The 15,526-nt window shown below is 42.6% G+C and overlaps 1 protein-coding gene across 7 annotated transcripts in view; it reads left to right on the top strand.

Annotated features, from left to right (window-relative positions):
- The window catches only part of CREBBP (CREB binding lysine acetyltransferase), a 97,941-nt gene that overhangs the window by 66,770 nt on the left and 15,645 nt on the right, over positions 1-15,526 (top strand). For 5 of the 7 annotated variants that reach the window (XM_054643950.2, XM_054643948.2, XM_054643946.2 and 2 more), the window contains 8 exons: positions 142-328; positions 4,158-4,276; positions 4,477-4,716; positions 5,187-5,275; positions 9,928-10,038; positions 10,727-10,783; positions 11,975-12,052; positions 12,531-12,598. In XM_054643950.2, the coding sequence (XP_054499925.2) occupies positions 142-328; positions 4,158-4,276; positions 4,477-4,716; positions 5,187-5,275; positions 9,928-10,038; positions 10,727-10,783; positions 11,975-12,052; positions 12,531-12,598 (949 nt within the window). The remainder of the gene's footprint in view (positions 1-141; positions 329-4,157; positions 4,277-4,476; positions 4,717-5,186; positions 5,276-9,927; positions 10,039-10,726; positions 10,784-11,974; positions 12,053-12,530; positions 12,599-15,526) is intronic. The other 2 variants (XM_054643949.2, XM_054643947.2) reach the window with 1 other exon arrangement.

The raw sequence follows: 15,526 nt of genomic DNA, 5'->3' as shown, positions 1-15,526 counted from the left end.
CGAGAGGAGGGTCGTTACTGCAAAGTAACTCCTGAGGAAAGCCATGGATGGAAAGTGCTTCAACAGTCTCAAACTAATATTTTGATGGCTGAAGTTTGGGTTGTAGATGTAACAGTACCTCTTGTTGCATCCTTTCTTAAGGTGGAGGAGGACTTACAAGGAACTTCACAAATAAAAGAAGAAACAGATGGAACGGAACTGAAGCAAGAGCCAATGGAGATTGAAGAAAAGAAGCCTGAAATTAAAACAGAGGCTAAAGAGGAAGAGGAGAGTGGCACTAATGGAACCACTTCACAATCCACATCACCATCTCAGCCCCGCAAGAAAAGTACGTGTGTGAGCACCGAGTTCCCCTGTGTGCTGTGCTGTCACTAACATTTGTTTTCCACAGTCTCAGCTCCTGTTGGGAGGTTTATTTTACACTTGTGTTTCCAGCACGTGGAGCTCTGGGAGATCAATACTCTGTAACTTAATTTTGCAAGTAGCATTCCTCATTCCTTTAATGTTACATGAATCAGGTGAGAAAAGCAAGTCACTGTGGCCTTGATCTCAGCAGTGCCTGCCCAGAAGGGCCAAGGCAGTAAGGCAGTGATTGCTGGAGGAATTAAATACATAAATCCCTCCCTGTACATCTTGGTGCTCTTTGAGGAGAGCTCAGTGCAGATAAGAGAGCTTTCAGTAACCAAGGATATCCAGTGCTTTTCTTCTCCTGTTAAGAGGCTGCACACAGCACCTTTATCCTGAGTTTTGCCAGTCACTTTTCTGAGAATCAGGCACTTGACCTCTCCTGAACCTGTGTTCCTCCTAGGCTGGACTGCTGCAAGAGGCTTAACATCTATTTTAGAGTGCTGTGTTTTCAGGACTTGAAAGTTTTCAGTGTAGTGTTCATTTGCTCAGCAGTCTCTTAAATTAAGCTGTAGTGTCAGCACAGATTGAGGTGTGACTGCATCTGTACTCAAGGGAACTTCATGGTGCTGCAGGTTATATAAATGTTTGGGTGCCTTCTGTTAGTAAGAAATAAATAAGATTATTAAAGCAGAACTATATTTCTCTGCTTGCAGTGCAGGCTTTGTGGCAGGCTGCAAGAGAAGTTTTCAGACTCAAAAACCTTAGCAGTTTTGAGACCTCTGGTTTTTGGTATCTGCTTTATTGAGGTGATGTTTTCTGTGGTTAGTTTTTAGTTTTCAACCAAAGGGAAGCTTTCAATATGCTGCAAATGTCAGAAAAATCTACATCTCCTTGATGTGCTTTGGATTGCATTTGGTTACTAACCATAATCTTTTTGTAATAAATCACTATAAAACACATTTCCCTGCAGATTGATGTTTTCAGCTGGCAGCAGAATGGGGCACCCAAACGAGAGCCCACTGCAGAAGCACCTGGCAGAGCCTTTTCCAACCCAAATGTAACACAGGGAGTGGAAAAAAAAGCTTATTAGCATTTCTGAGCCAGTGATATTCCCTGTGGAAGGAGTCACTGCTGCCTGGTAGGAATGTGCTTGCACAGGGAAGGTTCCTGCAGAGTCAGTTCAGGCTGGGTCACCACATATTCCAATTCCTCCTTTGGTGACACAATTTTATCTTGGAAGCTTTGTCACCCAGTAACTGTGTATTGCAAAGCACGTGCTGTGTGGGCAGGTACAACCACAGACACGAGTTGAAAGGGTGGCATTTTCACACCAAGGAGTTTGTTCAATGTTAATTGAGCTTTGGTATTAAAATGCTGAATAAACCAAGAGGTATTGGGGAGTAATTACTGCCAAGTGTGCATAAGACATAGGTGATATTTTAAAACTACTGAAGAGACTGATCAGGAGTTTTGCAAGAGGTTGCAGAAGTATTGGGAATTCTTCCTCCTTCCCATGCAGGCAGATTCCTGAGGGCCATCCCACAGCAGGCTGGGGCATAGCAGGCACTGAGGGGACTGTGTGCTATAATTTAGCAAGCAGAGCCTTTTTTTTTTTTGCCTTTTTTTTGCAAATCTAATGTGAGCAAGAAAGGGAGGTCACGGTTCCTTGCATTGCAGTCTCAAAAACCCACTATAATACTCTTTTGGGCAGCTCCTGTCTCCTTGTGGCAGCTTTAGTTTGACCTTGAAGATGAGTTTTACTGGTTTCTTCACTTCTTTGTAAGGCATAATGGAAAAACTTGCAGGAGCTTGGGTTTGAGGTGTATTTGTGTGTGCTGTCCTTGTAATTTTGAAAATGTCTTATCTTCCTTTATGAATTTTCTCCTTAGTAATCATAAGCAGACTTGCCTTTGTTTGAAAAAGGCAAAAAACTTCAAAAGGTAGCATTGTACTGTTCTTTGGTAGGTTATACGTCATCGTGAGTCAGGCAAAGATCCCATTTTCTTTTTACCACCCACACACCCAAGACAAAATGGGATAACTGGATGCCAGCTCCTTGCAAAGGTCTTCAAGCTACTGGAGGAGAACTGAGAGCATTTAATTTTGGAAAAAGGAGAGTGGGAAAAACAAAACTTCCTTGTAAAATCCATGTACAGGGAGATGCTATGATCAAATGTGCTGGTATTAGTCATAGTCCTTAGAGGCAGAGCAGCTGAAGATGAAGGCAATGTTTCTGTATGTTTTTAGGTAAAGTAATAAATTGAAATAACAACTGAATTTTCGTTTTGATTTCTATTCAAACTTCAAAATGAAAGTGGGTTATAAACTTTATCAGCAAAGATAATTAGGCTGTAAGGAGCTTGGCAGAAGTCACAGTGGTTCTCTGTAGTTTGAGTTTAAAATAAGATTGGATTTACTTTGAAGGCTACTGTAGCTTAGTGCTATGTTATTATAGGAGAAAATTCTAAAAGCAGTGTCAAGCAGGTAGTCAGAATAGATTATTATAAGGTACTTTTTGACCTTTACTTTTCATTACATGAAATAATTCAGATTATGAACTATTATGAATCAGAGCAGTAGGGAATACTGTCCCTCATTAATGGAATTTAGTATTTATTTCTGTTCTTGAGGATCCCATAATATGATGTGCAAGAGTTGTTTATGAAACTTTGGAAATCTGTAGTGGGGAAAAATGCCTGCATGTATGGGATTGAGAAATATGGAAGAGAATTGCCATTTTGTTGGGAGTGAGATTGTGGCAACAGCTGAAATGATCATACAACCAATGGGGTAGTGTCAGCTTAATTTGTCTTCCCTTTTTTTTGTGTGTACTCTTTACAATCATGGATTTTGATCTAGATGTCCCAAAAAGCAATTTATATCATACCAAAATACCATTTGAGTGAGAAAAGCAATGATCAGCCTCAAAGGGGTCACTGAGCCCTGTTGATTCAAGTACTTTTAGCAGAATTAATTGCTCCATTTTATTGGTATTGTTCTCATTTCATCCAGGTAGATAAATATGAGATGCCATCCTGCTTTCCTTCCTTGTCTTTTTTTCTCAATGATAGGCATTCTTCCCTATTTAAAGACACCGTTCCTAAGGAAATAAATGTAATTACACTGCTGAGATGTTCAAAGAGCTCTCCAAGTTATCATTATTTTTCAGAAAATGTATTGCCTTTTTTTGTCCTTGTCAGCCACTCCTGAAAGAATCATGGCTGTTGCCATGCCACTGTTGCCAAGTGGTGGCATAGAAATCTGGAAGTATTAACACTTTGAAAATCAATTAAGGATCCATCAGAGCAGGACTGTTTGCACACCCTGGCCAGGAAAATTCCTGTGCCAGCTCTCAGGACATCTGGTCACTCTCTGTAGAGCTGGCTCCTCACCCCTGCCCACTGCAGTGGGTTTTGCTGGAGGAATCTTGGCTTGGAAATAGCGGGCAAGGTTAGAAGGGAGGGAGGGAAAATTCTGCTCAGTCTCTCCTTTGAGGAGAAAAGGTTCATTCATGTTGAAACAATTGATTTAATTTGATTCTGTGTAAGTTTTGAGGGTTTTTTTAATGCTACAGAATGTGGATCATCATGGGCTGGAGTTGTTCTCATATCCCTATTTTGGGAATATCTCTGCTGTGATCTGAGTGAATACAAGGCTGTGTTTGCCTTTTGTAAGTGAGGGTTTGCTCTGATCAGGAAAACCCTTTGCAGAGTTTTACTTAATGTATTTCTTTGGGGTTTTTTTAGGGGAGTCAAGAGATTAGGAAACAAGGAGGGCAATTTTTTAACCTTTCTGACTTCCATTTCCAGTTTTCAAGCCCGAGGAGCTGCGCCAGGCCCTCATGCCCACCCTGGAGGCTTTGTACCGGCAGGACCCAGAGTCCCTTCCTTTCAGACAGCCTGTGGATCCCCAGCTTCTCGGGATTCCGGTGAGTTGGCATTAAAAAACTCCTATTAAAATATTCTCCTGTTGGTTTATTTATTAATTTATTTCTTTTTAAGTATTCTTCTATTTTATCTTTGCTCAGAGAAACATTTTCCCTTTTTTCAACATCTTGAAAAACCTATAAAATTTTAAAATTCACATTTTTCACCTTAAAAAAATCAGGTTTTTTCGCTGTTTTTGCAGGATTATTTTGACATTGTGAAGAATCCCATGGATCTGTCGACCATCAAGCGCAAGCTGGACACGGGGCAGTACCAGGAGCCCTGGCAGTACGTGGATGATGTGTGGCTGATGTTCAACAACGCCTGGCTCTACAACCGCAAGACTTCCCGGGTCTACAAGTTTTGCACTAAGCTGGCAGAGGTGTTTGAGCAGGAGATTGACCCAGTCATGCAGTCCCTGGGCTACTGCTGTGGGCGCAAGGTGGGTGCCCAGTGTCCCAGGGAGTTCTTCCCAACAGCCCAGCTGCAGTCAGCACACAAAGCTTCAGCTGGGGGACTTGGTTTTTGAAATAGAAATAGTGAATGGAAGGGTTGTAGAAAGTTTGGTTTTGTTATAAATATGTTCAGAGCTAAAAAGGTCAATAGCAGCTCTACCCTTCTGTTATTATCGTTGTGTTTTTCTCCCTCAGAGGACACCTTCTTTAGTTATAAGTAATATTACAATAATTCCCTGGTTTCCCATGTCCATAAAGCAGAGGTCAAAGGGCCAGCTGCTTTTAGAGCTGATGATTGCCACCAGATTGAGAGGGCTGTGCTGGTAAATTCACAATAGCTGCAGAAGTGTGATGGCCATGGCAGTGTCCTCTGATAGCCACAACATCAGGTTTGCTTTGTAGCCCCTGCTGAACAAAATCCCCCATTGTGAAGCTGCTTTTCTCCCTTGTTTTGCAGTATGAGTTCTCTCCCCAGACCTTGTGCTGCTATGGCAAGCAGCTCTGTACCATCCCCCGGGACGCTGCCTACTACAGCTACCAGAACAGGTGAGTCCCTGAATCCAGGATTTCCCTTTTTCAGGAAATCAGATCTCTTTTGAGTTCTCTGCACATACAGAGGATGAGGAGGAGCTTGAACTTTTCCTTTCCTTTGTCAGCCAAGTCAGGGAGAAGTTCTTTTTCAATCTTTCCACGCTGTCCTTTTGCAGGTGACTCTTTGTTTTTCTGTGCTGCAGTGTGAGGCACTCTGTTCCTCAGTGCTTGCTCTTAGCCAGGCTGCCCCATGAAATGCTTCAGTGCAGGTCAAGTTGTCCATGTTTTCCATAAAATGAGGAGCAGGGCTGCAAAAAGGCACTGGGAAATCCTGTTACCTTGTTCTAGGAGAATTGGGAAAATATGCAGGTTTCTCTACAAGTTAGTGCCAGTTGATTGCAAGATTTATGTTTCCCCTTCCTAGTCTGTGCTTCATATATTTAAATTAGCTTGGAAACAGCATTAAAAACTACTCAGAGACTCCATGAGAAGCTGTGAAAATTAAAATTTCTCTCATTTTTTAATTAATATTAGGACTTAGTGTTTCTATTATTATTAATAAATAATTGTTAGATTAATTTTCCATTTAATGTTAAATCACCAGTGTTAAAATCACAAAGCAAACTCAAAACTTGGCTTTAATTTTGATTTCTTAGATGATGTGTGTCTTCCCCCCCAAATAAAATACACAATACAAATGGGTTGAGACAAAAGCTTTGTTTTAAATAGGGAAAAGGAAGTTATGAATTGCTTTCCAGAGGCTTGGCAGCCTCTAAGCCTTGCCAGCTGTGAAGTTTCAGAACCAATTCAGACTTCCAGCACTTGTATTTAATTTTTGGGCCATTCCTTCTCTCCAAACATGCTCTTGGGAAGCTCTCAGCCTGTAGATCCCCACTCTGGAGCAGCAAAATGTGGGAGAGGAAAATGTGTCATCCCACCTTGTGTGGGGGGCCTTGGGTGGCCTTGGAGAAGCAGAAAGTATTGACAGGCAGGAATAAATTCATGAGCTCTCATAAAAGGTTTTATACAACCACTGTGGACTCTGAAAAGTCAGGCTAAAGAGAAATAAAACAATTAAAATGTATTTAAATAGACACTTCAGTACTGGCATTGGGGAAAAATAACCCATACCCTTAAATGCTGGTAAAATTTAAAATCCTTTTCATATTATTCATTCTGCATTTGGAAAGAATAGTAACTTCAGATTGAATTGAAGAAGGGCTCATTCTTCTTTCAAAAGTGCCTTCCCAGTTTAAGTTTGTGTTAAATCATTTGGATTATTCCATGGAAGGCAAGGTTGGTCTCTAGCAAGAAGTCCAGGGTGAGTGGAGCAGAGGGTTCCCTGCACTGGGGGCTGTAATATTCCACTTTTCTGCCCACTATAAACAGGAAAGTCCATTTAAGTCATATTTTTCTGCTCATCCAGTTGCCTTGAGAAGGGGGTAAGGGTTTGTGGTTTGGTGTGGGGTTGAGTTCAGGAGGAGTGTGAAGTTTTCTCTTTCAGGCCCACTAAATGCAGTGATGAATGATTGGGCATTTCAAAAAGGGATTTCTAGAGATAATCACCATATTGTTTAGTAATAGTCCATTTTACATAGAAAGCCTTGCTCATCAGCTCTAAACCACTCAGATTTCCTGGGACACTGATCTTCAAACCTTACATGTTCTTAAACAAGTAATCAAGTGAAAAACAAATTCCATACTTCCAGCAGACCTTTAATTGGTCAAATGTTCTTGAATTTTCCATGTACAAGCAAGGAAAATTGCATGCACATGAAGTCCATGACTAAATTACAACTAAGAATATTTAGACACCATTGAATAAATGAGCTCAGGCACTACAGTTCAATCATTAAGTTAATTATTTGGTATAGAACTGTTCAGATTCCATAATAAGGCAGAAATTCAGGTTGAAGTGTTCAGAAAATGTGCTGCATGTGTGAATATCCAGTTGAGAAAACCAAGTGCTGCTTCAGGTCAATACTGCCATCCAGTTATGAATTTAGAATTGCCTTTGCACTTAATGACAGTGGGGAATTCACCTGTTCATGTGAGATTGAGCATTTGCTGGACTTTGGTGTTGAACCATAATGCTGCTCTTTAATAAACAGGAGTCCCCTGAACAGTCTGCATTTGAAAAGCTTTTCATGTTTGATGTGTTGCAATAAGTGCATTCTTTGGGGTTTCTCTGGCTGCTGTAACTACAATATTGTGTGTTTTTTATGGGTTTTGCTGAATATTTGTGGTGACATGCAAAAGGCAGGTCTCTGTTTCTGAGGGTCCACATCCATAATAAGTTAAAGCTATTGCTTCACCTTGGTTATTTTATGGACAAATGTTCATGATCTTTAGGTGATTCATTTTCACTGTACTTCAGTTTTTATTTCCTCATTTTAATATCATGGATTAAAGCTTAGAGTGCTTTGAAAGCCCATAAGTTATTCTGAAAATTGATCAGAATTAACATTTTCTGGGACTGTTTAAATGTAGCAAATTATTAATAGGAGCCTTGGCCATGGATTTTTCTGGCTTCACTCTCCTGTATTTGGATCCTCCTGATTTTCAGTCCTTCCCAATCTGACTCTTAAAATGATGAGCAACTCTGTTAGTAAGGAAAATAGTGCTGGGGGTTTTTAATTTGAGAAAAAATTAAAGAAGCACATTATAGGGAAAAGAGAAATGGTGTGAAGGGTAAAAAAGATATAAACCTCTGAACCTCTTATGTTTGGATTTTAAAAAATTATTAGCTACTATGTTCTCAGTTTAGGGATGGGCTGTGAGGGGCAAGGGAAGTCAGTGGAAATGAGATGTTCTGTGTCTGTGCCCACTCCTGAACCCTCCTCTCTAATAACCACAATGTATTTATCATGCCCAATGAGAAATTAGTGGAATACAGTTGTTTTTCTCCTGGCCTTGCTGTGTTGCATTCTCAGCTCCCAGAGCCTGGTTTTCCCTGGCAGGGAGATGTGTTTAATGCCAGGGAGTGCCCTAGGAGGAGCTGGGTGCAGTTTAAGGGGGGTCAGGCTGGCAGGGGCTCCATGGCAGTCACTGGGGTGGGGTGAACTGGAACCAGCCCTTCCCAGGGCTCCTCCTGCCCCTGCAGCTCCTGCAGCAGCTTCAGGGATGGCTGGTGGAGCATGTGCCCTGGCCAGGATGTCCCAGTGTGTCCCAGCAGGAATTCTGATCCATCCATGCCATCAGGGCTGTCTCCAGACCAGGAGCTTGCATTGAGGTGTCCGGGGTGGCTGAGGGGGCAGAGCTGCCCCATTGCTCAGGCTCCACCCTGGGCTTGTTGGTTCATTGTGGCCCTGAGTCCCTTGGTGCCTGTGACACTCCCACCCCACGGCTCTGGTGTCTGAGTACTAAACCTGCCTCGTTCTGTGCTGCCATCGCTGCTTCCACCCTCTCACTCTCCATAAAGCTCCTTTATTTTGATGATCCTTTGTGGCCTTCCTGCATTTTACAGCTGTGGCCTCTCTGTTACCTTTGTTCATGTGTGAATTCATATCCTTTCCAAACATTTAGCCTCCTTTTTTTTTATTTTTTTTTTTTATTTTAGTGACCCTGACAACTTTGGTTCCAGTTCATCTGAAACAAACAACCAAAAAAAAACCCAAAACAAAAACCCCACCAAACACACACCCCTTCCCCCCCTAAAATCCATGTAACCTTGATGTTATTTTATTTTTTCAAATGCAGATTGTATTTTCATAGAGTTGTATTCCAATTTACTCAGCTTGGTTTGGTAAACTGCAGAATTGGTTTTGCTGAGTATGACTTGGATTGGCTCTTGGTCTGGTGACCAAAAATTGTACCTAGCCTTATGTTCAATTTGTAAAGCTTAATTAATTCCACATCCTGAATGTACCTGATAAATATATTGTATGTATGTACAATATTTCATGTTGTTCACATATATACATATATTGTATTTATTTATATAAATGGCTGGAAACTCTGACCCATAATTGCATTTCTGTTAAATGTTTGTCTAGAGTATGGATTTGGTTTCATTTATATGAAAGAATGTTAGCCGAGCAATTGGTCACATTTAATCTTACAGTCAAATTTCAAATTTGTTGTTTTTATAGATTTTTTTTCAATATCAAGTGTTTCTGCTTTTGCAGTTTTGACTCACAATCAGTAAATGCTTTCAGCATATTTCCTAATTACTTTAATCTGTAATAAATGTGTCCTTAAAGCTTGTTGACAGGCTCCTTTTTACCCAAAGAAAACTCCATCAGTCACAAGCCTGGAATCAAAGCGAAATTTTTTTCCCTGAGCGATGCAAATCAAATCCAAATTCTTAAATCTGAAGCCTGTACAAAGGTAGCTCTTGGTGGCTACTGCCCAAACCCTGCCCAGCTTTGGGCAGTGAGGCCCAGCACTTGTTACAATGTGTGAAATGAGACCGAATGCTAATCTGTGCTTTGCCTTGGCTTTCTGCTCTGTGTTGTCTTGGTGTTTGCGTCTTACCTCTTACGTCTGTGCTGTTTGTTCCCTCCCCTGTTCTCTAATCCTGCCCTCCCCTCCCTCTGTGCCTCCTCATTGTCCACACTGACCCATCAATCAACCAACAACGTCCCCCCTTCCGTCGTGCTCCTGGTGATCTGCCCTGCCCTGGTTGGTGGCTCCGTGCTTGGGTGGCTGTGTTTGTGCTGGACCAGCTCACCCAAATATGGCCTTCTTGCTGACAGGTATCACTTCTGTGAGAAGTGTTTCACTGAAATCCAGGGGGAGAATGTCACCCTGGGTGATGACCCTTCCCAGCCTCAAACGTAAGTCTCTTCCTTTCCTCTGCAGCCTGAATTTTGGAGTGGGGCAGGGGGAGGGTGTCCTGGTTTGGGAGTAAAACCCAAGCCTGTGGGGGGATCTGGGGGGAAATGCTTGATTCCTTCTTAGCAGGAGATTTATAGGGACAGGATTAAGAGCTGTTGGGTCTGTTACTGTGCCCAGCACTGCTGCCCGTTCCTGGGGTGGCAGACCCTGGATAATGGCTTTGGAGGGCAGCAGTGGAAGCTGTGTCAATAAATGTCACTAATCCATCACCTTTTCTAATGGAAAACTTCCATCTAATTCTGATATCTCACCTTTTGAAGCACAGTTTATGTTTCTAAAACCAAAGGCTTGCCTCTAACCTGGCCAGAAAAATCAGATTTGAGGCTTCTGAGCTGGTTGGGAAGGTGGCTGCTTTACTGACAGTAGCTTCCCTTGTTCTTTATGATTTTAATTTTATGTGTAGACTTGGGTATCTCTTGCTTTTCATTTACACAGAAAGTGAAATGGGGAAAATATTTTCTGTAGCTTAAAAATACAGTTAACTGAATTGCTTACTCTGACCAAAAAATAAATACTGAGATGCTTTCTTCAGACTTGAGGTTTGCTGCAATTCAGCAAAGCATGATATTGTCTGAGCCTCTGATGTGAAGGTGCTACTGAGTTTTCATATTAACTCTTTGTCTCTAGAACCATCTCAAAGGATCAGTTTGAAAAGAAGAAAAACGATACCCTGGATCCAGAGCCGTGAGTACCAGGCTGTTGTTTTCCTTCCCAAAATCTCTGTGCTTCCACTTGTCCTTCAGCCAGCAGGCCAGAAATGGAGCAGGGATTTAAGAACTCTTCTGTTCCCCATCCCTGCCCAAACAGACTGCAGAATCCTTCCCTAAAATTCATGGCACAGCACCCAAAGTTGATGCTGGATTTGTACCCCAGAGGAGCACAGGAGCCTGTTCCACTGACAGTTCCTGGTTCTGTTACTGGGGTAAACCCAGGGGTGAGCCCTGCCAGGGCTGGGAATGGCCCTGCCTCCTCCAGAGCCTTTCACTCTGCAATCCTGGGGCACTTCTGCATTTTCCCCTGGTGGTTCTAAACCCCATTTTTCTCTTCCCTGGGTGCTGAGCCCACCCAAAGGCCAAGGCACAGCCTGTGTGAGCCTGGGGATGCCCAGCTGAACATGGGGCTGCTTTCCCTGCAGTGGATTTTATCAGCCTGCTCCATGTTCTCTGGCAGTTTGAGGCACAACACCATTTGATTCCTTTGCTTATCTTTGCAAATTCTAAAGAGAGCTCCTCCCCAGCCTGGAAGGCTGGACTGAGACAAACCCCAGTGCATTTGGCTCCTTAACCTGCCCTGCACTCTGCACTGGGAAAGCCTCTAACAGTTTTCCCATCCAAAAAAAGAATTCAGACATACAACTTTTTGACCAGAGAACAAAAGATAAAAACAAGACTACAGCAGAGCCATGCAGGCAAAGACAAGTTAATACATGTTTTTTTGGCAGGGTGGCTCATGAATGACTAGTTCTTACATTTACAGTAAGTTGAGCAACCATTTATTCAGCTTGTGGTTGTTGCAGCAATTCAGAATTAAATCTGTGGAGGTATTGTTGAGAATTCTGTGAAACTGGGATTCTGCTTGGAAGAGGATAGAAAAGATCCAGAAAAAGTTGTGCATGACAGCCCCTTTCAGATTTTTAAACCAGCACATTCTGCAATTTATATATAGGTATAGATGTAAATGTATAACTTGCACATGGATTGATAGATGTACATCTGAATCTATTCTGAGTATTTTTTTAAACTTAGATGTAAGTTGGACCTGATGAAATTGATTCAGCTCTTAGCAGAGGATTGGCAACTCCTTCTTTCATTCTGAATTCTGGAAAATTCCTTACCTAACACCAAAGGTAATTTACTGCTGGTTTTTTCTCTTCAGGTTTGTTGACTGCAAAGAATGTGGTCGGAAGATGCACCAGATTTGTGTGTTACATTATGATATTATTTGGCCTTCAGGGTAAGAGATGTTTGTTAGTTTTTTACCCCTTGTATAATGAGACTGATGGAGTTTATGTAATTAAAGACTTTCTGCCTTTGTTCTTTAATATGTGGGCACAGCCTTTTAAAGAACTGGGTACAAAGGGACAAAGCATTTCTGAATAAAATACTTTTTTGTGGGTTGGGGTCTTAGTTCAGTATATTCAGATGAAAATGTATATATTCATCCACACAGATTTCTGTGGTTTCTTTCTAACTCTTAACCAAGGGCAGCTGGCTGGAGGGGAGTTTGTGTGCACAGAACACAAATGCAGGTGTAACTGCTTGGCAGAGTTAAACCAGCTTTAAATCCCTCCAAAATGGAGTGAAATAAGTTGTTCAAAGCCAGGAAAAAATATATTGTACTCTGACATTTAAATTACATGTTCAAACATTGTGTTTAAGCTCACCAATAATGGGTTTATGCTAAATTTTTGGCTTTTTTTTTTCCTCGATAGGTTTGTCTGTGATAATTGTCTGAAGAAAACTGGTAGAACACGCAAAGAAAACAAATTCAGTGCTAAAAGTGAGTTTGGTATTCCTGTTTTTATCTTCATCTTCTCCCTGCCACCCCTAATGGGTTTTTGATTGAGACTTTGTGTTGTCATGACAGACAGCCCAGGAACGTTTGCAAAATGGGGAGCAGCATAGCCTGAGGCTGTTGGAATTTTAATCAACATTTGAAAGCCCTGCTGTTCATGTGTTTGTGGTCAGTCTTGTTGCTGCTCGGTGTGTTTGACATCTTTGTCATTATTTCCTAGGGTTAAAAGCAGAAAGGGACAAATAGGAGGAGCACAGGGCTGTGTGTGCTTCACTGCTGCATTCAGCCAGGTCTCCATGGAGGGCTGGAGCTGCAGTGACACCATTGTCACCTCTGTGCCCTTCCCATAACCTGTAGGGATCAACTGTGCTGCAGTGCAGGTGCTGCTGCCAAGCACCAGAGTGGGAAGAGCTTTTCTTGCCTCCAGAGCAGGGGTGGGGTAAGAACTGAGTCCCTCCTTGCTCTGGGTGCTCTTGGCAGTGACCATTGCCATGGGCTGGTGGAAATGGGCACTGGAGAGAGGCCCAGGAGATGCCAGCTCAGGTTGGCTCAGCCTCCAGAATCCTCACAGGGAACACAACTGGGACATTTTTATTCATGCAGGGCAGGTGGGGCAGGAGAAGGAGCTGGTGTTGAAATGTAGAGCCAGTGCAGAGGGCAGGAAAATAAAGTGAGTGTGGACACCAAGGGGGTGATTCAGGCACTTGAACAAGAGGAACTTGCAGGGACATTTCATTCCTCCCTTGATCCCTTGATCCCTTCCTTGGTCCTTCGAAGTTCTGGGCTTCACTGGGTGATGTTGTGCCTGCAAACTTCCAGGCTGGGATAAAGGCAAGGCTTTGCATTAAAAATGTGACTTCTTGAGAACTTCATGTGTGGTTGATTGTGTAACAGGAGATGTGAGGGGGGTGATTTGCAGGTGATGATGATGTTGTGTGGGGAATGGTGGGTTCCAGCAATCAGAACAATCTCTGGAGTAACCTGATGCACTCAAGAGAGGCACAAATTAGTCTCATTAAAATTGGAGGAGAACATTAATAAAATGATGAAATCCAACTGTAGTGTTAGACACCCATTTTAAATGGATTCTGTTCTGTTCTGTGCTGACTTTACAACGTGTATTGATGTAAATTTCCTTAAAAGAAGTGTGTGATTCCCTGGATATCTGCAGTTGTTCTGTGGCTCTGGTTAAAGTTTGAGTAACCAGCCATGTAGCTCAAGGCAGCTACTCTGTTCTGGACAGGGAAATAGTGGCTCTGTTTTCCTTTCCTCCCTGTCCCTCTCCTGTCCCTGCTGTTTGTCCTTCTCCCCTGGGGACCTGGGTCCAGCTGTAGCCCTCTGGTGGGCTCAGCTCTGGAGGTCAGCTTTTTCAGCAGAGCTCTGCTGGCAATGCAAGAGCAGGGAAGGGAAAGGAAAGTCTGTTCTTGTCATCAAAACCTTGGTCCTGCTGCTGACCTGAAAACAAACTCAAGCAGTGAAAGTTTGAAACATTATCATGTTCCTTCTTTTAAAAGAAAACATTTACTGCCCAAGTTGCCATCAATATTTCTGCACTCTTACAAGCCTGATGGCACAGCTGCTGATAACCAAGACAGCACATCCCTCAGCTCTTGTGGAACATTCATGTTCCTAATGTACAGTGAGTAAAATTGGTTATTTTAACTGATAGCCCTGCCAGATATAACCAGTGTGCAGCTGGGTTCTGCTGGAGAACCCTGAACTTCTGAAGTGTTTATTTTGCTAAGAAAATCTACAAATGTTACCTCACCAGTGGCCAGTGCTGAGGGGTTCAAAGACAGAAGATATCCTGACAAATAACTCACCCAAAGTAGTTTCCTGACAAGAAGGAGTTGGAGTTTCTTCCTCCCTGTCCAGTTACTCAGCACTAACAGAGGTCTGGCCATTGCTGCTGTCACAGACCCGTGCTGGAGGTTTCTCCTCAGCACCTTGGATGCCTTTTCCAGGTTTTCACTGCAGTTCTCAGTGAGCTTTGAGCTTTTGTTAGAGGTGCATGTGTGAGAACTGTCCAAGAACCAAAATCCAACTGCTTTCTAAACCACCTTTCACTCACATTCTAAGAGATCAAAATATGCACCTTTTAGATGCTTTGCTTACAGCACATGTCATTTTAATGCTTCCTCTTTCTTGTATCTCCTTATCTGGTCTTTTTGGGTTTGTTGGTTTCCAAGCTTTAATGCAGAAGGAAGGAAGGAGATATTCCTTGGTTGCTTAGAATTGGGAAGATGAAAAGATGCAAACACAACAAGACAGTAGAGTTAACTCCAGTGGCTTTCTGCAAATGTTCCCACTCATCAGCTGAAATATGGAGCCCTTTCTCCTTTTTCTGTTTGTCTTCAGAGAAATGAACAGAACAAAACAATTCCCTCATAAAGAATTTGTGCATTTCCTTTAGAGTCATCCCCCTGCTGTTACATATGGAAATGCCAATACAGTGTATTGGAGTGGGAGACCTGAGAAAGGCTCAGTGTGTTGGAATTGGTGTAGAGGACATGGTGGTTTTACTTCAACCTGCCTTTAAATTGCATATTTAATTCTAATTATTAACTACTCCCAGGTAAATGATGTTTAGACTGTCTTGTGCTGATTGTGACCACAGAATCTCACTGGACAAGGGGACAAGCTAAAAGATGTAAATCAAGATTGTTGCCTTTGGCAATTTCTGTAAACTGATGTAATTAAACTGCCAGAGGGCAGGGCTGGATGGGATATTGGGAATCAGGAATTGTTCCCTGGGAGGGTGGGCAGGCCCTGGCACAGGTGCCCAGAGCAGCTGGGGCTGCCCCTGGATCCCTGGCAGTGCCCAAGGCCAGGCTGGGCAGGGCTTGGAGCAGCCTGGGACAGTGGGAGGTGTCCCTGCCATGGCAGGGGTGGCACTGGATGAGCTTTAAGGCC

The sequence above is a fragment of the Agelaius phoeniceus genome, chromosome 16, assembly GCF_051311805.1.
Source record: "Agelaius phoeniceus isolate bAgePho1 chromosome 16, bAgePho1.hap1, whole genome shotgun sequence".
NCBI lineage: Eukaryota > Metazoa > Chordata > Aves > Passeriformes > Icteridae > Agelaius > Agelaius phoeniceus.
Note: the sequence above shows the minus strand (reverse complement) of the source record. Positions and strands in the feature narration are given on the sequence as shown.